The 23045-nt window shown below is 38.3% G+C and overlaps 1 protein-coding gene across 5 annotated transcripts in view; it reads left to right on the top strand.

Moving 5' to 3' along the window:
- The first annotated feature begins 801 nt into the window (after window positions 1-801).
- The window catches only part of arhgef4 (Rho guanine nucleotide exchange factor (GEF) 4), a 45890-nt gene continuing 23646 nt past the window's right edge, over window positions 802-23045 (top strand). Inside the window, exons 1-4 of one of the 5 annotated variants that reach the window (XM_067453979.1) lie at window positions 802-2828; window positions 4877-5200; window positions 6322-6451; window positions 7693-7746. In XM_067453979.1, the coding sequence (XP_067310080.1) occupies window positions 1413-2828; window positions 4877-5200; window positions 6322-6451; window positions 7693-7746 (1924 nt within the window). In that variant the 5' untranslated portion in view covers window positions 802-1412. Of the gene's footprint in view, window positions 2829-4876; window positions 5201-6321; window positions 6452-7692; window positions 7747-11480; window positions 11942-23045 lie in introns of those variants that run through there. The other 4 variants (XM_067453980.1, XM_067453981.1, XM_067453982.1 and 1 more) reach the window with 4 other exon arrangements.

Raw genomic sequence — 23045 nt, 5'->3', positions numbered from 1 at the left:
TAGTTCCCTCTATAGAACAGTCAGTAATTTACTCTGACAGTTTGGGATGTGTAGAATATACTAGGCCCAAGTCATTGAGTATTGCATGTCCTGACATGAAGACAGCTGAAGAAGATGGGCGTCCAGTAGACAGTCCTGTCGAATCTTTGGCTAGTCTGTTTGAGATTTCATATGACGAATCTCCAGTCAGCCCTACAGATGTTTGCTTTGAGCTCAGTGATGGCCTTCAAATGAACTGTAAACAATTAGCGCATTGCGTTATAGAATATACAGAGGCCGCCAAACAATTTGACCGACCCGACACCCTATCTGATAAACAAACAAGGCAAAATGAATCCTTTAAAACAATAGAGTCAGATCCTGTCACAAATGCACAATCTCCTTTTGATTATTCCCAGCTGAACAGTAGAAACCATGAATACAGCTCAGACACAAATAACAACATTAAAGCCATTACTTTAGAAGATTGTGCCTCAGGTGTACAAATGTCTTTGCCTAGTTCTTTGCAGAAGTACAGTAGATCTACTAACAAAGCTGGATGTTTAGTCTCAAAGGGGGGTGATGGCCAAGATAGTATATCTTTTTCTTCATCTGCTGGTTGGACTTCTTCCTTCAAAACTCCTGAACTGAAGATCGTAAGGGACAGCAAAGAAAATGTTCAGAAACCTTCTGACTTCGATGAATGTAGCAGCCGCAAAGGTGTTGCACAAAAGCAGCTCTGTGATTGCAATAACGGGAAGGAGTGCCAGCTGCACTCGTCTTCAGTGGAGGGGGAGTGGACGGCGGGGGGATTTCAGTTCAAGGGCACAGGGGGCATCAGTCAGAGCAGTACTGCAGTGTTGCAAATCTCGAGTCCCCCAAACAGAGATGATTATTACAGCAGACATGGAGAGGATAATTTAGACTCTACAAATCATGAATTTTCTCATATTGACCATTTGCTTGCACACAAACACCCAGAGATTGCCCAAGAGGAAAGCATATTACCACTGAGTGGCTCTCTCAAGGTCGATGATACTTATGCATTAGAAAACATCGAGAGAAGACTTGAAACCTTTGCAACAAACTCTCCTGAACGCACTGATTCCGTATGTGAAACTTCTGATCCTTTTTGTAAGCAATCTTTGCAACTGCACAACTCGGAGATCGAGGGCGCATTTGTTACATGCTGTCGAATTTTACCCATCACTAATTTAGAAGCTATTTTGGAGACCGATCGTTCACTGGAGAGCTCATTTGTAGTGGAGAATGGACTGGATGAGCTACAGAAAGGAAGTCCTTTATCAGAAGGTGCATTTGAGGAGAAATGGAGCTCTTGTGATGACGTTACAAACCACCCACATGACAACATTTCGGCCATACGCACAAAAGCCAATGTAGCAGTTTTCAATGAACCAGATGCTGGAGAAACAATGAGCTCTTTATCAAATGAGTTTGATAGCAGTGATGGCCATAGTGTTTCCAGTTTTGTGTCACAAGACCATGACTCCAGTACTAACAGTGAAGAGATGGAGGACAACACTCAGTCATCGTCTAGCCTTCGTGGTTCTGCGAGAAATAGGAGAACCCAATCAGGGAAGGGTTCTATGTTTTCTGTTTTTTCTCGAATGCCCTCTTTCCGCAAGCCCAAACGAGAACACAAAGGCAATAACAAGGTTGATCCAGAATTTAAGGACTCCAGTGTGGATGGAGATGAACGGGACGAGGTGAAGTACACTAGGTCACTCACACGTAACAAAACCCAATCTTTGCTGTACAAGACCCCTATTTCTCAAAGTACAGATCATCTCACAGATCTTAAAAAGTTTGCTGATCACTCCAATGATGACATTTTTGAAAAGGCTTTTGCTTTAAACTTGAAGAATAGAGAGCATTATACACACTCCCAAAATCAGCTGCAGCAGCACAAAGATGGAGATGAACAAAATTTTAGAGCTTCCCCAATGACAGAGGGATTGCAACAAAAACGAAGCAAGAGTACCGATAACTTAAACTTACGCCTGAAGCTCGTAATGGCTCACAAGTCTCTGTCTAGCCTTTTTGAGTCCAGATATCCTGAGAGGGACAACCAGGAGCAGATCTTGCAGTCAGAGAATGAGGAGGTGAAAACTAAGCAGGCCTGGAGGAAGATGAAACATTTTAAGGAAGCAGAACTTTACAAAAGAACTCTATCTGCTCCTGGGACGGTCTGTGACAAGTCCACACATCAGAGCCATATTGATTGTGCCTTCTGTGGTCCTCAGAACAGGTCCAGACTTAACAGCTCACCAGTTTCCCAAAAGAGTTTGAGGAACACATGCCATTTTGATCCACAGAGTTTGAAAACTCAGGAACAGTCTGATGACAGTAAATGTCTGGAAGGAGGTGAGCTGCCTTATGCTGCTTCCTCAGATTCTGACCAGGCCTCAGTAGATGGCTTTGAGCCCAATGTAGAGGAAAGGTCGCAGTCACCTGTACACCCCACTGTTCTTGCACTAACAACCCAGATGTCACCTGTCTGGACCAGGTCTCTCAGCTGTTTCGAGACCGCTGATTCTCCGACAAGGCCCATGAGCCCCAAACCTCACAGTCCTGGTCTGGGCTGGACACAACGTAGGAGCTTCCGTTACCCGTCGAGATCCGTTGCGTCTTCTCTCTGCTCGCTCGGTCAGGGAGTGAGCACTGACGGTCTCTCTGATCCACCTCAGAGGCCGACGTCTCTGAAACCAAGGACAGCACAACTCACTACAACCCAGTCTTTTGATTCTGAATACTTACTAGAGGACAGCAGTTCAGACTGCCATTCTCAGAACAGCCTGAATTCAGCATCCCTGATAAACAAACCAGAGGTAAGTCAAAGTAATTGATGATGTTTATGATATTAGGACAGCTTAAATGTGTCTTTTGAAAATGATGGGCAGTAGTGTATATGATTTTCTCACTTTCTATATTTTGCTATTTGTATATAGTAATTCTCTACTCAAGTTTGAGTTTTTCCAAGACTTCATACGCAAAAGTAAAAGTGGATTGTTATGGTGGGAATTTTTTTTTTTCTTTAACAAGGGTTGTTATATGTTTAAGTCACAATACTAAAGAGCTTTCAGTGAAATATGTGCACTTCTCAAAGATACTGCCATCTAGTGGCCTACAAGGAATCATGGATGATCACATTGCCCATACTATCTATTTTACTATAATAAAAAAATCTAAATGAGAATGTAAATTATTTTTTACTTTTCAAGTTTTTTATGGATTGTTTTTATAGGTCGTATCTTAAATATATCTGTATTTTTTCTAATGCATTTTCAGATTTTTTCAATTTTCACATTTGTTTCAAAGTTTGGGGCCAGAATGGTTTCTGAATGTTTTTGAAAGAAGTAATAATTTGAAATATGAATGCAATTTAAAATAATATATTTGAATATGTTTTAAAATGTATTTTATTCCTGTGATGTTAAAGCTGAATTTTCAGCATCATTACTCCAGGCTTCAGTGTCACACGATCCTTCAGAAATCATTCTAATATGATGATTTAATGCTCAAAGAAACATGCATTATTATTAGCAATGCTGAAAACAGTTGTGCTGCTTAAAGGTAGGGTAGGCAATTTGTTTACACTTTTTGTTATACTGGTTAAAATATATATATTTATATCTTCTGCGGAAGTTTCAGGACCCCAAAATGTTTGTCTAATCAATGCATTCGGTCCAAATGCAATGATATGATGTGCTGCCTGCCTGTTAACATGTGCATTTCCATACCTCTGCACACCCTGCTTGTGCACGTCATCAACACATTGTAGACAGTCACCGGGCACCGTAAACAAATAGCAGTTTATCTTTTACAGTTCCTCCTGAACCAAAACAACCAGCTTATGCTGCATTCACAGCGCGTCATAACCGTAATTACGATATGGCAGCCCGTGACTTTCTACCCAGAGCCGTTCATGTCTTAAGACTCGAATTTATATGCTTCTATGTCAACACTCAATGGCGAAATGAATCTGCAGCAGTCAGGTGGTACAAGTCAGAGCTCTATAAGTTGAAGGTTGTAAGCTCTGTAAGTCGCTCTGAAATTGCCTACCCTGCATTTAATGTTTTTGTGGAAGCTGTGATGCATTTGATCAGAATTCTTTGGAAAAGAACAACATTTATATGAAATATATTAAATATATGTCATATATTTCATATAAATGCTTTACTATTATTTTGATATTTTTGTGCATCCTTGTCTCTAAGTAGTACTAAAAAATATATTATTGATCCCACTTTTGAATGGTAGTGTGCTTAAAACAAGTTAACAATTCTGCCAGTGCAGACAAAATACACAAGTATTTGAGATACTGTACATTCTTTACTATTTAATTTTGTCTTAAAGGAATAGAACACCCAAAAATGAAAATTATCCCATGATTTTCTCACACTCAAGCCATTCTAGGTGTATAGTATATGGCATTCTTCTTTCAGACAAGCACAATCTGAGTTATATTAACATAATGTCCTGGCTAATCCAAGCATTATAATGGCAGTGAATGGCAGGCCATTTGAAGCCCAAAAAAGAATTTTTTTGGGCTTCAAAATTTGGGCTGCCATTTACTTAGCCAGGACATTTTTTTAAATATAACTCTAAATGTATTCATCTAAAAGAAGAATTTATTATGCACCTAGGATGGCTTGAGGGTGACTAAATCATGGGCTAATTATCATTCTTGAAATATCCCTTTAACTGGAAAAGTATAAAATACTTGTTAAGAATAGCATGCAGTGTAAATAATGTATGGCTAATGTATGCTTTTAACCTCTTAACATTACCAAAAGTCAACATTAGACAAACTTCATCACTCATTGGACATCCATCAAAAGACATGTACAATAACCACCTAAATTTGCACTCAAAGCATGTACAGCGGAGTAGTGAGCCAGCCATCCAGTCGGCAGAGAGAAGACAACAAGGAAATACATGTGTACTTCGGGTGAAGTCCAGAGAGCAGGGTACAGCTGCACCCAGGCCCATCTCAGACCTCTACAGTTGGACCATGCCTCTTCAGGGCATCAAAGAGGTGGCGCTTGACCTGGAAAGGAAGAACAATTCGACCGAAGCACATCTACGCTCATGCTCGTATGAAACGTTGACTGATGTGGAGAACATCCGTAAAAAGAAGCTTAGCATGCAACAAAGTTTACGCCAACTTAGAACACCAACATCTGAGAAGCACGAGAAAGTAAGGAAATCATCGAAAATGGAGAACCACCTGGCCATTAGCATCTCCCGCTGCACTTTTTCTTCTCCTGTTCTGCTTTCTTCCTGTATTGCACTCCTGGAATCATTCCCTTGTAGTTTCTTTAGGATTTCCGACTGCTCTTCCGTTTCTTGTGTTTTGCCTGAAGACACAAAAAATGATGTTTGTCAGATGAGCTCAGACTAATTTAAAATAAAAATAATTAAAATATATATTTTTTAATTATCATGGGCATGTGTTATTATTATTAATAATAATAATAATGTTACATTGTTTTTCATATTTTTTTCATATAAATATATGTTGTTGTTTTATATTAAAGGGTTAGTTCACCCAAAAATGAAAATTCTGTCATTAATTACTAATGTTGTTCCAAAACCGTAAGACCTTTGTTAATCTTCGGAAACACAAATTAAGATATTTTTGATGTAATCCGAGAGCTCTCTGAGCTTTCCCCTCTATAGACTACTATTTAATTAACACGTTCAAGGCCCAGAAAGGTAGGAAAGACATTGTTAAAATAGTCTACAGTGGTTCAACCAAAGTGTTATGAAGCGATGAGAATACCTTTTGTGCGCAATAAAAAACAAAAATAACGACTTTATTCAACAATTTCTTCTTGTCTGTGTCAGTCTCCTACGCTGTTGACGTAGTAAATACAGTGCAGCGCTTCTGAGTTACTGCAGAACGCCGGCTTACCATTGGCCAATGCTGTTCACGTGAGCACCACGACACATGCGTAGGAAACTGCGTAGGAGACTGACAAAGACAAGAAGAGATTGTTGAATAAAGTTAATTTATTTGTTTTTTGCGCACAAAAAGTATTCTTGTCACTTCATAACATTAAGGTTGAACCACTGCAGCCACTATTTTGTACTACCTTTCTGGCCTTTAAAGGTGGTAATTAAATTGTTGTCTATGGAGGGTTCAGAAAGCTCTCAGATTTCATCAAAAATATTTTAATTTGTGTTCCGAAGTTCTTACGGGTTTGAAACGACATGAGGGTGAGTAATTAATGACCGAATTTTCATCATTGGGTGAACTAACCATTTAATAATAATGAGTATTTTTAAATAATGGGTATGTTTCTATTTCATCCATAGTTGCGTGCTAGACTTTCTCTCACTTCTCCGGAGCAATTCCCCTCTGTTCCTCTCAAAGACCACTTCTTCTCCCAGAGCACACCGGTTGGACTGGACTATTTGGGCTGGCCTCATTGTGCGTTGGTTTCAGGTAAGGAATATTGACATTTCAACCTGCTATATATTGCACCACAACCTTTTATTACGGGACAAAGAATATTGACTTCTTAAATCTTTCCTTTAAGTCTTAGTGTACTTTAGTTTCCTCCAGGGGGCAATGGTTTCCTTCATTCTGCAACCTTTGATAACCCTCTGTGAGTTATTTATAGTTCTTTTTGTGACAATCGGTGGCCAGAGACTCACAGACGTCTGCGATTGTAAATTTATTGTCTTTCATCATCTAACATGGCCCAGTTGGATTGAGATACCTGGACATAAACCTGAGGAGGTCTTTGCTCAGCTGCAGCCTCAAACAAAACTGTGAAGAGTGATGAATTCCACCTACAACGTGCAATTTCTTAAGAAGAAGCTTTATTCAGTTGTGTTTGCACGTAGCAGGAGCACAGAGGCTATCTTTGTCATAATGCATGGAGCGTGGAGCTCAGAAGCCCCCGGTGCTGATCCTCTCCCTTTCTGCCAAACAATCCTGCTGATTATTTCTCACCCACTCACTGGCGCCAGGCCTTCTCTCACTCACTTACTCTCTCTCTCTCTCTCTCTCTCTCTCTCTCTCTCTCTCTCTCTCTCTCTCTCTCTCTCTCTCTTGCTCTCTGAGCATAGAGGTAGACCTGGCATGAGCTTATAACCCCACTCTTATAGACACTCCTGTATGCACACTTTTAAAAGGAGACTTTGATTTAGGAAATCGAGTTGAGAGTTAAAGTGTAGCCTTTGATTGTAAGCTACTATTAAATAGACTTTGGCTGACCTTGAGCTGGATGTTTTGTTTGCTTGCTGATGCAAGCATTATGTTTCTATGATCAACATAAAACCCAGCCAGTTATACTCTTAAGTGCACATTTTTCTCTGAATCTCTGACCTGAACTGAGACTTTTTGATCTTTTTTACTCTTGTTCTGTTTTATTTATGTAAAATATTCCTCCCACTATTGATGTCTTATTGCCATGACAGGCTCTGTGTGTTTTGCAAGGGCCTCTGTAAATGCCTTGCCTTATGTAATATGGATTCCTATGAAGAGAAAGACACAATAACCTCATTTTGCCCCTTGCTGACACCATGCCCACTCTACGACCTTTCAGTACACAGCATGACAAGCCAAAGCAAAATTCCTATTGCGGTTATGCAAATATGGAACTTGAGTCTTAGTTTGTATTTTGAGTTCAGGAGCACTTCATGAGAGAAACTAATACTGATACATGCTGCTCTCCACAGAATCGAATCTCAGCACATCAACACAAGAGGCACATGGACAGGTCACACCTCTAGGTGAGTTTACTCCTTCCGAAACATAATATGAGCCTGTACTTAAAACACTGTCTGTGTGAAATGATTGATGGGACATTCAAACCTGTTTGTTTGACCTTTTAGCATTAATGACTGTTGGTTTTTAAAAAAACTTAATGAATACTAATAGATCCTTTTGTAGTTTGTTTGGCTAATAGTCCAATTGGGTTTTTAAGTGCGTGTAATGCAAACCAGGGGATATGATGTCAAATATGATGATCCTCTTGCCAGGAAACCTCATCTTGTGTATATATATATATATATATATATATATATATATATATATATATATATATATATATATATATATATATATATATATATATATATATATATATATATATATATATATATATATAAAATATATCCACATTACTAGTTGATATATATGATGTTATTTTACAAATTTTAGTTTATAATAAAAAATACATGCAAATATTTCTTAAATAGATACATGAATTTGTATTTATATATACATGTGAACACAAACTTTTATATTTGGATTTATAAAACGGACAATGGTTAATTGGTTTATCGATATATTAATGCTTATATATATATATATATATATATATATATATATATATATATATATATATATATATATATATATATATATAATAAAATACAAATAATACACATACATACACACACACATATATAAATTAATTGCGATTATTAAATTTGACAGCAATAATATATTGATAAACCATTTAACCGTTGTCCGTTTTATAAATCCGAATATAAAAGTTTGTGTTTACATGTGCATAATTATGTATATATATATTATACACATACTTACCTAAAGGATTATTAGGAACACCTGTTCAATTTCTCATTATTGCATTTCTCTAATCAACCAATCACATGGCAGTTGCTTCAATGCATTTGGGAGTGTGGTCCTGGTCAAGACAATCTCCTGAACTCCAAACTGAATGTCAGAATGGGAAAGAAAGGTGATTTAAGCAATTTTGAGCGTGGTATTGTTGTTGGTGCCAGACGGGCCGTCTGAGTGTTTCACAATCTGCTTAGTTACTGGGATTTTCATGCACAACCATTTCTAGGGTTTACAAAGAATGGTGTAAAAAGGGGGGAAATGGTGGGAAAAACACCAGTATGCGGCAGTCCTGAGGGTGAAAATGCCTTGATGATGCTAGAGGTCAGAGGAGAATGGGCCGACTGATTTAAGCTGATAGAAGAGCAACTTTGACTGAAATAACCCCTCATTACAACCGAAGTATGCAGCAAAGCATTTGTGAAGCCACAACACGCACAAGCTTGAGGCGGATGGGCTACAACAACAAAGACTCCACCGGGTACCACTCATCTCCACTACAAATAGAAAAAAAGGGGCTACAATTTGCACAAGCTCACCAAAATTGGACAGTTGAAGACTGGAAAAATGTTTCTGTCTCGATTTCTGTTGAGACATTCAACATTCAGATGGTAGAGTCAGAATTTGGCGTAAACAGAATGAGAACATTGATCCATCATGCCTTGTTACCACTGTGCAAGCTAGTGGTGGTTGTGTAATGGTGTGGGGGATGTTTTCTTGGCACACATTCAGGCCTTTTAGTGCCAATTGGGCATCGTTTAAATGCCACGGCATACCTGAGCAATGTTTCTGACCAGGTCCATCCTTTTATGACCACCATGTACCCATCCTCTAATGACTTCCAGGAGGATAATGCACCATGTCACAAAGCTTGAATCATTTAAAATTGGATTCTTGAACATGAAAATGAGTTCACTGTACTAAAATGGCCCCCACAGTCACCAGATCTCAACCCAATAGAGCATATTCAGAATGTGGTGGAACGAGAGCTTCGTGCCCTGGATGTGCATCCCACAAATCTCCAATTTATTTATTTATTTGGGATGTAACAATAGAGTTAGTCCACGGTTCAATACATACCTTGGTTTTTAACCATGGTTTTTGGTCGGGTTCGTTTTTTGCTATTCTATTGTTAGGTAACAGGAACAGAAAGAGGTTAAGGATTTTTTTATTTATTGCAATACTCTTATTTTACTTAAAATACTTGATAAACCTTACTTAAACTTAGAACTTTACTCAAAAAAACCTTGTACACATTCCTAGTGTATTGTATAATATAAAATAAATATATATAAAAATTTACAGTGGCAGCTCAGAGATGTACAGCAGCATTTAATATGACATTGGATTAATAAATGTAAAATTAAAAAACTACATAGTCTTCAATAGAAAATATACATTGATTAAAAGGTACTGTATTAAAGTTTTTTTTTTTTAGATTTTATTCTAGAGCAGTGAGTGATTTTCCTTGTCTTTTGTTGTTTTATTAACATAATTTAAGAGGTGAACTGTCCCTTTAAGGTGTTCTTAAAGTGTTCACGACCTGCTCCCATCTCATATACAGACACACACGATTTTACTTTCACTTTAGACATAACCGCCTGTGTTTAGGTAAACCTTGTATGTATTTGACAGTATTAGTGCAGTAAGATGACTACTTAGTCCAGTAAACATGTGTGTTTGATAGGCTTTTAGTGTGCATGCTCAGCACATTAAAATTTTTTAACCGGCAAGGCTTTAAAACGCATGCAAATAATACACTTTCCTGACTGTGAATATCTATAGTGTTCCATGAGTATAACTCTCTGACACCAGCATTTCAAGCGTGGCTAAACAGGCACACATTAAAACAGAGCCGAAATAAACTGAGAGAAATATTTCAAACAGAGAGAAATAAAAATAATAAATTAAATGCAGAACCGGAAGAAAAACAAACAAACCAGGAATTCACAAGCACGTATTGAACTGTGAATGGCGTACCGAATGGTTCAATATTATATTGAGAATTGTGACATCCCTAATATATATAAATAATAGTATAATTAGAGATGTGTAGAATGTTTGGTAAATATCAGGACTTTTCATTTATAATATTTATTTTAGATATAATATTTATTTATTTACTTTAATACTGCCACTTTATATTATTTGTATGTTTTTTTTCCATCACATCATCATATTTTTATTCATTATTTTTAATGTTTATATATATATATAAAATAAAATATAAAATATATAAATAAAATACTTATATAAATATATATAAAATATAGTTTACACAGTTTTTCTGAGCTTTTGAACTTTTCCACGGACCCCTTTGCGGCCCTGGGGATCCCCAGACACTAGTTTGAAAACCCCTGATCTAAACCAGTGGATCTGTCATTTACAGAAATGTTAGGAATGTTCCCCTAAGTTTTATCTTTGTTCTGTATCCAGCTTCCATGTTATGTAAAGTGGAGTCCCAGCTGCAAAGGATCACCCAAGTCAAGATTCTTAAGTTTGAGTCTGATGAGAATGGCCTCACACAAACCACATTCCTTTCTATTCATAGTTACTAGAGATTCTGAGCATTTCTGTGGAAATCACGTCTTTTGGTATCAGATCAAGCACTCTTTGTTTGTGATCAATTGCATACATTTTTGAGCTTGTCATTTAAGTGCGATCTCAGCTAATTATGAGTTAAATTCTTAGAAGGTGTTTGCAACTCTCAACATCGCTAGTGCTCTCTCCAGGCGCTGTCTTTTGGTTTACTAACAGCTTGGCTTTAACGGTGGAGGAGGGGGGCTCAAGGGGGGATTGCAGGGGAAGAGGAAGGCGGTTCGTTTCAATGCCAGACCAGGCGTTTCGCATTGAGTCATGCGAGTCGTATGAGTCCTCCTCCCCTTAAAGGATCCCCGGTGATGCCAGCCTGTGACTGTATGCGTGTGCGCGCATGAGAGAGAGAAGACTGATTGTGTGCCTGGGCGTCTGTGTTGAGCCGTGAGCTCTTTGAGACCGTGCATCCAAGAGTGAAAGTAAAAGGGCAGGAGAGCGAGTGAGGAATGACAGAGGAGGGCTGAAGCTACCGCATACTCAAGGCTCTGAGACGCGCTTTGGACCCGACACCTGCCGAAGCGACGCCACCCTTCTCCCTCTCGCTGTGCGTCCACATGCGCACCCAGCACAGTGCCGGTGAGGTGGGCGTCCCGCTGGCAGGAGGCGGTTGCAGTGGTGGCAGCTCAGAGCAGTCACCTGGCTCTGACTCAGGCTTTAGCCCTGCTCTGGGACTGGCTGGAGGGGTTAGAGCTGTGCGAGGGGTCATGTCCCATTACTGGAGTCTGGAGAGCCTTCACTCCACCAACGGTAAGAGTCTCTCACCTTTGGACCTCCGATGTCATAAGTAACGTGTGTTTTTCTGGACGTTTTGAGCTTGACGTCAGTTGACACTCATGCAGCGAGTGACATTCTGCCTCTGTGAGGTTTTTGTGATGGCTGTTGTTCATTGTATTGCAGTCTTTCGGTCATTGTGATGGCATTGTCTTGAGACCTCGATGGGCAAAAGGAGGTAGCTGAAAGAGCCACTGTCTTTATGCAAATGTAAACACATGGCATGGCTACTGTTCCTGCATTTAACATGTCAAAGCAACAGGAGTTGCTTTCTGAGTAATCTGCTTGCATGCTACATGTATAGAAGAGACACAAGTTAGAAATCGAGCTATAGATTTGCTGGTGGCGATGTGGGATTCGAGATTAAAGATAATGCCTTACCGTTGAATGAAGATGTGCCACTCTCTTTTTTCGTCTGCATCCTGCTTAGGTTATTGCATTACTGTCACGGATGTCATCTATTGATCTATGTTCATGCTGGCTCGTAATTGGTTAAGTGGTAATGTTGTGGAAGGCTCTGTCAAGTGAGCCAATGTGTATTCTAGATATAGATGGATTGCTTTAGAGCGAAGTGACAGCCTTACCTGCATTCTGCAGTTGCACACATTCCCTCGTAGGATATTAATGTGCAAAATTAGCTTGCTTTATGCTTTTCCACACCTTAATGTGGCAGTATCGCGTCACATCAGCGTTCGTGAAAAATGCTTGAATACGTACAACATGAAGCAGCAAGTGAAAGAACAGGCTGAGTTAAAAATATTTAAGGGGAAACCAACACTGCCCCTTTTGCCTCAGTGAACAGAGCTGATGTATTGATTAACACAAATTCTTCAGGTTTCCTTACTAAGAATAGAGACACTCTCTCTTTCTGTGCTGGCATTACCCTTTCCTTCGGTGCGCCAGTGGCCGCACAGTAAGACGAGTGATGTGAAATGAGATGAGATGCTAGTTTGAGCAGTATTTTGGTCTCATTATGTTCTCTCAGGGTTGGCATGGTGACAGACAAGCCAATGACCGTCAGCCAAGGTAGCACTGATGTCTCAAACGTCCACCGCTACCCACGTCAGCTGCAATTTGGGTGTTTTTTTCCCTCGTTTTCTGCTTTGTCCTAGGAGAGATGGGATGTGACTTTCCCTGTGATGGAGGGAAATAAATGGTGCACTGTGAGCCGGGGGCAATAGCTACAGACATTTCAAACAGCGCTGTCACCTCGTCACGGTCCGCTGACCTCATTACAGCGCTCATACGCTGTCCGTAGCTGATCCCAGAACAGTTGGAGGGACAAAAAATTGGAGTGACACGTGAGAAACGCTCTGAACTGAAATGTTCATAAGTTTGAACATTAGAAATGGTTAATGAGAGTTTGTTTACACACAAATCCCATGACAATTCCTTGACATCCCTAGACCGACCGGACCGGCAGAACTCAAAATTTTACTGAAACGAGAGACTATCTACCCTAGTGTTGGTCATCAAGAACAGGTTCTTTTTAATTAATGACTGGGAGGTCTGCAGTATGTACTCTTATACCTAGAGAAAGCTACCTATTACCTGTTCCTCTAAATAGCACTTGTTTAGCTGTCACTGTGATGTCATATGATAGCGCCATGTCTATATTGCAGCTCTCCATTAAATTCTACCAGTAAACATCTACAATAATGTAAAATATTAGCAATTTAAATGCTTGTGAAAAAAAAATTTCAGCACAATTGCCCATTTGATTTAAGTTATGATATTTATCAGCAGGGCCTAACATAGCTATTTCAGCCAATCAAACTTGACACCTTGGTTTGTTCATATGTATAGTTCATTTTTTATTTATTTATTATTATTACCAAAGTAGTGCGTTATTGTTATTTTTTAAATATATTTTGTTGTAATATAGTGACCTCAAGGTGTTTAGACAATTAAAAAATAAATGAACATAAATGCATTATAAAATGAAATTCAAGTGGCATTTATTTTAAAGATTGACAACACAAACACTATTTTCAAGCAAAACATTTAAGAAAAAAAACCCTGTTTGTTTAATAGTTGGCAGCGAATACTTAGTGCAAATAGCGATAGATGCTATTTACACCGTGTAAATAGCGACTAGATTCTACTTACACTCAGTGAAAATAACATATATTCTTAGCAATAATTGCTATTTACACTAAGCGCAAATAGCGATAGATTCTTAGACAGTTTCTTAGTGATAGATGATATTTACATTAAGTGCATATAAATGTGGATGCTGTTTGCTACGTGAAAAACATACTAAGTGAAAATATATTCTATTTACACCACATAAAAGTAGCAGTTCTTTGCTGTGTAAATAGTAATTACATGCAATTTATACTTTATTTTGACAGATACATTGGCTACTATTTGCACCTCGGTATTGTTGTACATTAACAAGATGCAATAATAAATGAATGTAAATGATTATATTTATTAAAATTATTAAATGGATGCTGCCTTAATAGGATAATAAAAACCATACCTAATGAATGTTTTTTTTATTAATAAACATTTCACTAGGCACTTTATTTGCACATTTAGAACATTGTCTTATATGATTTTTTTTAGGTAAATGCCTTTCCGATGTGATATGTGATGGTGAAAAGGGAGAAGAGTGAGCTCGGCAAAAGGCGGATTCAAACCCGGGTCGATCGTGTTATAAACCTAGATCAGTAAAGTCAGTAGTCAGAAAATCCTTAGGCTTTACTGACTACGCTGCTGAAGATGTTTGCCGGAGCTAGTGTGAATAGAGCTTGCCAACCAGGCATGCTATTTGCACTTGGTGTGAACAGACACGTTAATAGTTTGTCTCTAATGCAATGACATTCATTAATTTCTAAGTGCATCAAAGAATCCTTAAAAAAGGTGTTATTGTTTCTACAATATTAAGCAGCACAACTGTTTTAAACATTAGTAAGAAATATTAATAAGAAATATATCTTGAGTAGCTAATCAGCATGTTAGAAATGATTTCTGAAGGATCATTTGAGACTGAAGACTAGAGTAACAATGCTGAAAAATTCAGCTTTGTATCACATAAATACATTTCTCTCTCTCTCTCTCACACACACACACACACACACACACACACACATTTGACTGTTTTACTGTCTTTTACTGTCAAATAAACACAACTTTTGTGAGCATGAGGGACTTATTTCAAAAACATCATCTTACTGACCCCAAACCATTTAATTGAATATATGCCTCCCCTCTATCATGTCAATGCATGCACCATGACACATTTGACACCATGAAGGGCTTTTCATCTCATTTCCTGCGTTTACATGTGTAAATGACGCCTGAAGTTCAGATGCGGTATAGAAAGGGCAGCGCGCAGTGGAAACGGTCTCGCAGGATATGTCACCACCACCTAAAAACATAGGCTTCTGCAAAGCCTCTTCTGCTTTCATTATTTGTGTGAAATGCATAAGCAGTTCTCGCTTGTCTCAAAGCCAAAAATAGAAAGTCTCAGTTCTTCTCAAAAGCACTTTCATTAAAGTCTTGAGTTTCCATGCTGGAAGACGAGCAGATGTGTGTCCATATTTTCCCTGGGGGGTATCTTGTCTTGATTGCAGAATCGTGTGACCGCCCAGTGTGGCCCAGGTCAAGTGATGGAGAGCGAGTTTGAAGTTTCTAAATGAACACTCGTTGCTTATTCTTCATACATAATTATTCCTCACAAAGATGACATGTCATTTAATGGTTAATTCAGCCAAATGAATTACACTAAGCTACGCCTTTGCTTTTCATAATCCAACAATCGCTCTGCTAATCCGGTTAACATGTAAATGGAATGGGGGGTTTGCAGCCCCTCAGGCACTATCACAACTGACGGCAATAAAACAGATGGTGTTTCATTCACACCTTTTTACATAAACCACAACTGTACAGATCTGCTGTATGGTCGCCTGCTTCAGGCATACAATAATCTTTACCCATGTACCTAGTGTCTTATTCTGGTTTCTGCTATGCAGAAAAGATGTGAAGAGATAGATTGTGTTTGATAAGACCTGTTGCGAGTGTTTAGTCTCTAAATAGATATTCAAATGAGGACCACATCTCTATAGGTTTTTAAAATTTACTTAAAATGTAAGGCTTTTGATGGGTTTTTGCACCTTTTCGGGTGCCACAGAACAGTTCTTCAGTTTTACATTATGGATCTTTATTGATGTCTTTATTAATTTGGACAAACATATTTTTGAGAATCATTGTGGAATATAAAATAATTTTCCTATGGCATCAGGCTGTACCTGCTGTATATCAGCTTTGTGTCATCACTGTTACTATATACAGTGTTTGTTTGCAGTATCCAACGTGACTCAGTTGCTTCTCTGTTTGAGATATTTTGCTCAGTCTGTGGGTAAAATGGCACTGCAGTGTAATCGTACATTCACAGCGACAGTGAACCGAGGCCCACACATTCACAGTGTACTGCAGCACTGACCAGAGGAATTCCCACCATTGTGTGAACAACTCAGCTTGCCTCTTACACAGTTCATACTTTGTTGAACCAGACATCTCAAATGCAACTTTTATGTCTACATCAGGTCCTTATGCTACCAACCTTATCATTAAGACATAAATTCTGAAAACTGTAGCTGTTTTGGATTCACCCTTAATTTCACTGCAGCCAGAATGCCATGTTCCCATCCTATTTCCTTCCTTATAGCCACTGCATAGAGGTAGACCTCATCACTGCTGAAGTCACTGTGGCACATTTCATTTTCTGAGTTCATGGAAGGATTACAAACACTCCTCCCTCTGTTTAGGTCATTTAATAAACTTTGATCCTGCAGGGTTAGTAATAATCTGCAGTCTACATAGATAGCTGTTCCAGACTTGTTTGGTATTAACATCAGTCTGCCAGCAATTACACAAAGTCAAAAGAGAGCTGATGATTTGCTAATCAAGAGTGGGAAAAGACAGCAAGATCATATAAAAAAGAAAAGCCCAAGAACAAGAATGGAGCCTTGATGAGGTGAAGGCCCTACGATTCCTATGATTATATGGTTTGAAGTTTAAAACTGTGTATATTTTTGTTTGACAAATTTGATAAAGTTTAATAGTCCATGTGTGTTTGACAAAAATTGACATTTTTCAATGTTTGAAACACCGCCACTGGACTCTAGAGCAGTGGAGACATGTTTTCTGGAGTGACCAATAACTCTTCTCTGTCTGGCAATCCGATGGGTGAGTCTGGGTTTGGCGACTGCATTGTGCCAAGTGTAATGTTTGTTGGAGGGGGGGTTATGGTGTGGGGTTGTTTTCCAGGGGTTGGGCTTGGCAAGGAACTCTTTAGGGTGCGTTCACACTTGTCATGTTTGGTTCGATTAAAATGAACCCTGGTGCGATTGATCGGTTAGTGCGATTCATTCTAACATATGTGAACGCTGCCATCCGAACCCTGGTGCGCACCAAACTAGCGGACCGAGACCGCTAAACAAGTCAGCTGATTTGACGACATGGAAAGATAGGTGTTTCCAAAATGATTTACGTTAATGTTAGAGGAAAAAGGTGGAGCAATATTTGGTCCGAGCATGTTTCGAAAATGCTAGAAAAAATGCACAAAAAGCATACCTGGTTTGTCTCATCAAAGGACCGGTGTTGCCCATTAACAAAAGGAACTGCCGTCTCTTTTGCAGCAAATCCTAATTTCTGCATACAAAGGAGGAAATCCTGGAGCTGTTTTTGAATGTTTTGAACATTTTATGAGCTCTTCATGAGTTCTCAGCTGGTAAAAAATAATGCTATTTGTACATGCATAAAATGATTGCGTTTAATCCAGCACACAGTATTTTTTTAAATGTTCTGTAAGCAAGCTCCTACGTCATATAAGCCGACCAATCAGGTTGTGAGGACATTTTGGACAGTTTCATGCTCCCAACTTTGTGGAAACAGTTTGGGGATGGCGCCTTCCTGTTCCAGCTAGAGTATATGAGTGTAGTGGAGTGGCAGAAATGTCTCCTCCATGCTCCAAGCATTCAATAATCTCTCCGCTCTAGCTCTGCTCTGGATTCACCATTTCCCACTCCCCATTTCCTGGCTCACTTGTTTGGAAAGGTGGAAATAGAACATTTTCATCAGTTATTTTATCCATGTGTCACTACATTACAGATTTCTGCTCATTCAAAATACAGATAGATAAGCACTGTAAGACTGCCTTTGTTTGAATGTACTTGCGAAAACAATTGCCTGTGTGAATAAGTCCTACCTGTTTAAAAAATGCTTCCACCCAATCATATTTAGTATGTAAAAGGTAGCCTACAAAAAAATTCCTTGAACTATAACATCCCGCTCATGTCCATCGCCGTCATCACAAGCTTTACATTCTTTCTGTTCTGAGTGATCCATCTGTATCAAGCTAGTTAAATGTGTTTAACGTGTACGTTTTGGCTAAAAATGCAGTTATATTATGGGCCGTTGCCTTGAATTGATGGAGTGCTTTCAGAGCGAGTGAAAATCACGATGCTCCATCTTTTAAAAAATCCGCTCCTCACTCCATTTAAAATCACGCCGCTCTGTGTCCACTCTGCTCACATACTCCAACATCTTTCAACATTCCAACATGACTGCTCACCAATGCACAAAACAAGGTCTATAATGACATGGATGAGCAAGTTTGGTTTGGAGGAACTTGACTGGCCTGCACAGAGTCCTGACCTCAACCCAATAGAACACCTTTGGGAAAAATTAGAGCGGAAACTGTGAGCTAGGCCTTCTTGTCCAACCTCAGTGCCAATCCTCACAAATGCGCTTCTAGAAAAAATGTCAAAATTCCCATAAACACACTCCTAAACGTTGTGAAAAGCCTTTCCAGAAGGCCCTATGAATTAAGAATTGGATGTCATTAAAGTTCATGTGCATGTGAAGGGAGATGCCCCAAAACTTTTGGCACTATAATGTGTTTTTAACTACTGTAATTAAAGGGGTAATGGAATGAGAAATCAACTTTCCCTTGAGCTTTTGATATATAAAAGGACACTACAATATAAGAATATCCTGTAAGTTTCAGAGCTGAAAATTTCCTAGTCAAAGAAAAGCTTTTATTGAAACCAGGCCCAACAAATGATCTATCTCAGAATGTGGCAGGCTGTGATGCAGTGTGTGGTGAAACACCGCCTCAACAGAAGAAGTACGCCTGATTCTGTAGCCCCGCCCACCGACTTGTGCCTGACATGATAAATAACATAGACCTATACCTGGAGCTAAACCGGATCAAACTTCCAAGCAATAAACATGCCGCATAATCTTCATTCGGATTCCAATATTATGAACGCAGTGATGAACTTTATTTTTAATCAAAATCCAGCTCTCAAGGGAAAAGGGAACATTGCGTGTTTGTTCCTTCTTTTCACCATGGATTCATTTGTAAACAAGAGACTGGATTTGCAGACAGGATGAGATTACATGAATGAATGAATCACCACACTTGTGTGAGTAAAACTTAAAAAAAAAATATTTTATAGTAGTGCATTGTTACAGATCATTTGATATCTATTGATTATGTGTATGTGTCTAACTGAACATAACTTAGAAAGCTGTCACATTGCTGGAGAATCCTTTATTTGAGGTGTTGTGCTACGATTACTGATCAGACTTGGACATGTAAGGGCAAGGGCTCGCAAAGCCCATCGTCACGGGGCTATGTTTTCCAGATGGGCTACCAGGTGTGTTGTTCACTCACTCTTGACTTGATATTTGAAGGAAAAATGCAATCACGGCAGTTTTTATCATGCTTTGATTTGTCTGACTCTGCAGTGAGGCTTGTGCATGTGTGTATGTTAGTGATGTGTGTGTGCATGTTAGTGATGCTCGATTTGGGGTAATATCCACCGATCAGATGGGCCAAGTAATAAAAAATTACATTTCAATTATTTGCAGGTGGATGAGAGATAAATCATTGTGTTTGTAAGACATTTTGCGAGCTAGGCGAATTTTCCCCATGCTTTCAATACAATTCCTCATGTGTACTCACAGGGAGGCGGAGCTTATTAAATATGCAAAGCTTATCCTATCGTAGCAGTGGGCATTTACTTTCAAGTCTTCAGTATGGCACGTCCATAAAAAACAGAGCATTCCCGGAGAGAGGCTCAAAACTACGATAGAAAATAGCTTATTACTTATTCATTATGATTTTTTTTAATGTAAAAACCACGCAAACATCATAAATTGACCTTCGACAACAGTATAAAAAAATTTAAAAAGCCACTTCATGACCCCTTTAAAATGTGGCTTGTTATACATGTAGCCATATATAAACCATGTTCACACTTCTAACTGACTCAATTAACAGATTTATGCTGATTCAATGGCATTTTAAATTATGATTATTTAAATAAATTCAAGTATATGCAAATAATTAATAATAAACTATGAAATGGTTAATGTTTAAGATCTCATTGCTTGATGAGTGTGCTTTTCTTTTCTGTGTTAACATTTTCTGTTGAAGAAAAAGCTTAAATGGGGCACATCGAGCTTGGCCTTTGGTTGCATTGAATTCTGCAGATTTTCCCTCATAATAAAGGCACACAATAGTAGAGAAAATCAGCAGTTAATCAGTTAGTCAGCCTTAACCTTGGTTCAGTGTATACTAAACAGTAAGAAAATAAGACAAAACCTGATGAAGGCTATTTGCCCTCCATGGTCACCTCAGCCCTCTGTTTACTGTCTGAGCAACACTTTACCCAGAATTCCTCCATCGTCGCTCTGTCTGGAGTCCATCAGCTGTCCTGGCAGCTTAAGTGGATGTCAGTTATCTTGCCAAATACTTTTTCAGCTTAAAGTGAGGAATATCATGCAGCTTTAATTTGTCAGTAAACGGCACGTGCCTGTTTGTTGTGAGTACAGTTTATCAGTTCCTCAAGTCTGCTCTCAGATAGGCCCCAGCGGGACCGCCCGACTGAGCTGTGCAAGGCACAGGCAGCTCCTTTCTATAGCATGAGACCTGAAAGCTGCTTTCTCTCAGGAAATTTCTTCTGAGCAACTCTTAGCCTAACTTCCAGCTACCTTATACTGTTTTTGTTGTTGTTGTTTTTTAATAAAAAACAATTTAAGTGTGAGCATGTGCATTGGTTCTGATGAAGTATAAGAAAAACATTAATTGGAACATTGTTTACACTGTTTTACACACAGTACATTAAAACGGTTCGGGTTGGTTAGAATTTGTAATATTTGGCATTAATTTGCATTAAATTGAGTATTTTCTTTCTTACTGTAAAAGCTTGGACGTTTAAAAACTAATGATGTGCACGGATAAATAATTTATATTAAATAATGCAATATTTCATTAAAAAAATTAGATTTGTCAATTGCTCGGTGACTAATATTTTTGCGGAAACCTGATAAAAGTAATAGTATTAGTATTTTTGATTAATAGAAATCTCAAAAGAACAGTATTTGTTTAGAATATAATTATTTTTATAACATTATGAATATCTTTACTGACACTTGACCAATTTTACTTTTGAATGGTAGTGTATATAATATGTAATTTTAAAATTCAATTGATGTGTGCTCCCCGGTGTGTATGTATATAATGTATTTTATAAATGGTTTCATATGTGCCTCACCCAAAATCAACTAATAAGATAAACTAAACCCTGATGGTACCAGGCTCTTTGAATGTCAGATCCACTGCAACCACATATTTGTCAGATGACTTTGGTGTGAAATGAATGTAATACTTTTTGACTGGATGTGACGTGGAGATTCCTTACAGGGCCGGCTGTCTCTTCTCTGATACACAGGGAATGTCAGAATCTACTGGGCTAAATGTTTCTCAGTGAGGATCTTATCTGAGACTCACACGCCACTCTTTAGTCAGAGACTCTTAGCATAACTCTTCATTATAAGTGCTTATCTACAGCTAACTGATTAGCTAACTTCATTTTTTTTCCCTTTGACTGTAGCCTCTGTTAACATAAGTTGAATCTGTAATGTTTTTTTATTCATTTATTTGTCATCATAACCACGTCCATTTATAAGTTTATATGTTTTTAAAATAAGTATCTTATGCTCACCAAGGCTACACTTTCTATTTAAATATATTTTAAAATGTAATGAATTCCTGTGATGTCAAAGCTGAATTTTCAGCATCATTACTGCAGTCTTCAGTTCCATATGATACTTCAGAAATCATTCAAATCTGCTGATTTGCTGCTCAAGAAACATTTCCTATTATTATAAATGTTGAAAACTGATTTATAATGATGCTTTTTTTGTGGATACATAGTTTTTTCAGGATTCTTTTAGAAAACTTTTGTAGCATTCTAAATGTTTTTACTGTCCCTTTTGGTGATTTTTGTTGATATAGCATTTTTTGCTGAATAAATTAATTTCTTTAAAAAAAATTTAAAGGTTTTCCTTTTTGAAAGGAACTTCAAAAAAATCCAATCATGAGATTATAATTAGTTAGTTTCTTGGATTTAACAATGACATTTTTAAATATTTGCACCTACTAAAGCACCATAGTTGGAAATAACTGGGCATCAGTATTCATATGCCATGATATTTACATGTTTTGCATGTGATGAATGCAGGTTTGTTGACTTATTAATTGGTCTCACAGCTCAATTTTCCCGTGTTAGTCTCATATTGTGTGTTATGTGCCAATATCAGCACATATGTTTGAAAATTTGGCATATTCTTGGCTTGCTTGGCTACTTTATTTCTTCATACTTGTTGGTGCAGCTGACTATTTAGATTTTAAGGATTGTCCATGAGCCGCTAATGTTCAGAGAAACTCTCATTAAAGCCATCTCTTGAAAGTAGGCTACATGTGCAAATGGACTCTATGATTTGCCTCTGGTCCTGCAGCTCTGATTCCAACAATATGTGGGTAGTAAGCTTAGTGGTTTGTGAGTTTTTCTCATTGTAATGCAGTGGTAATGTGTTTGGTTTACTTAAACACAGCATCATTACTCCTGGCAGGCTTTGAAAGCTCTGGGACGTTTTGCTGCCCAGAGCTCTGATCTGAATTTGAATCAGACACATGTTGCTGGTAAAGAGGAGGAGCTTTGTGCAGCTGGCACATTTGTTTCAGGTGCTGCAGTGCACCTATGAGTATGGTCTATCA

The sequence above is a fragment of the Pseudorasbora parva genome, chromosome 9 (assembly GCF_024679245.1).
Source record: "Pseudorasbora parva isolate DD20220531a chromosome 9, ASM2467924v1, whole genome shotgun sequence".
Lineage (NCBI taxonomy): Eukaryota > Metazoa > Chordata > Actinopteri > Cypriniformes > Gobionidae > Pseudorasbora > Pseudorasbora parva.
The sequence above is the reverse complement of the archived record's forward strand: the minus strand, read 5'-3'. Positions and strand labels throughout refer to the sequence as shown.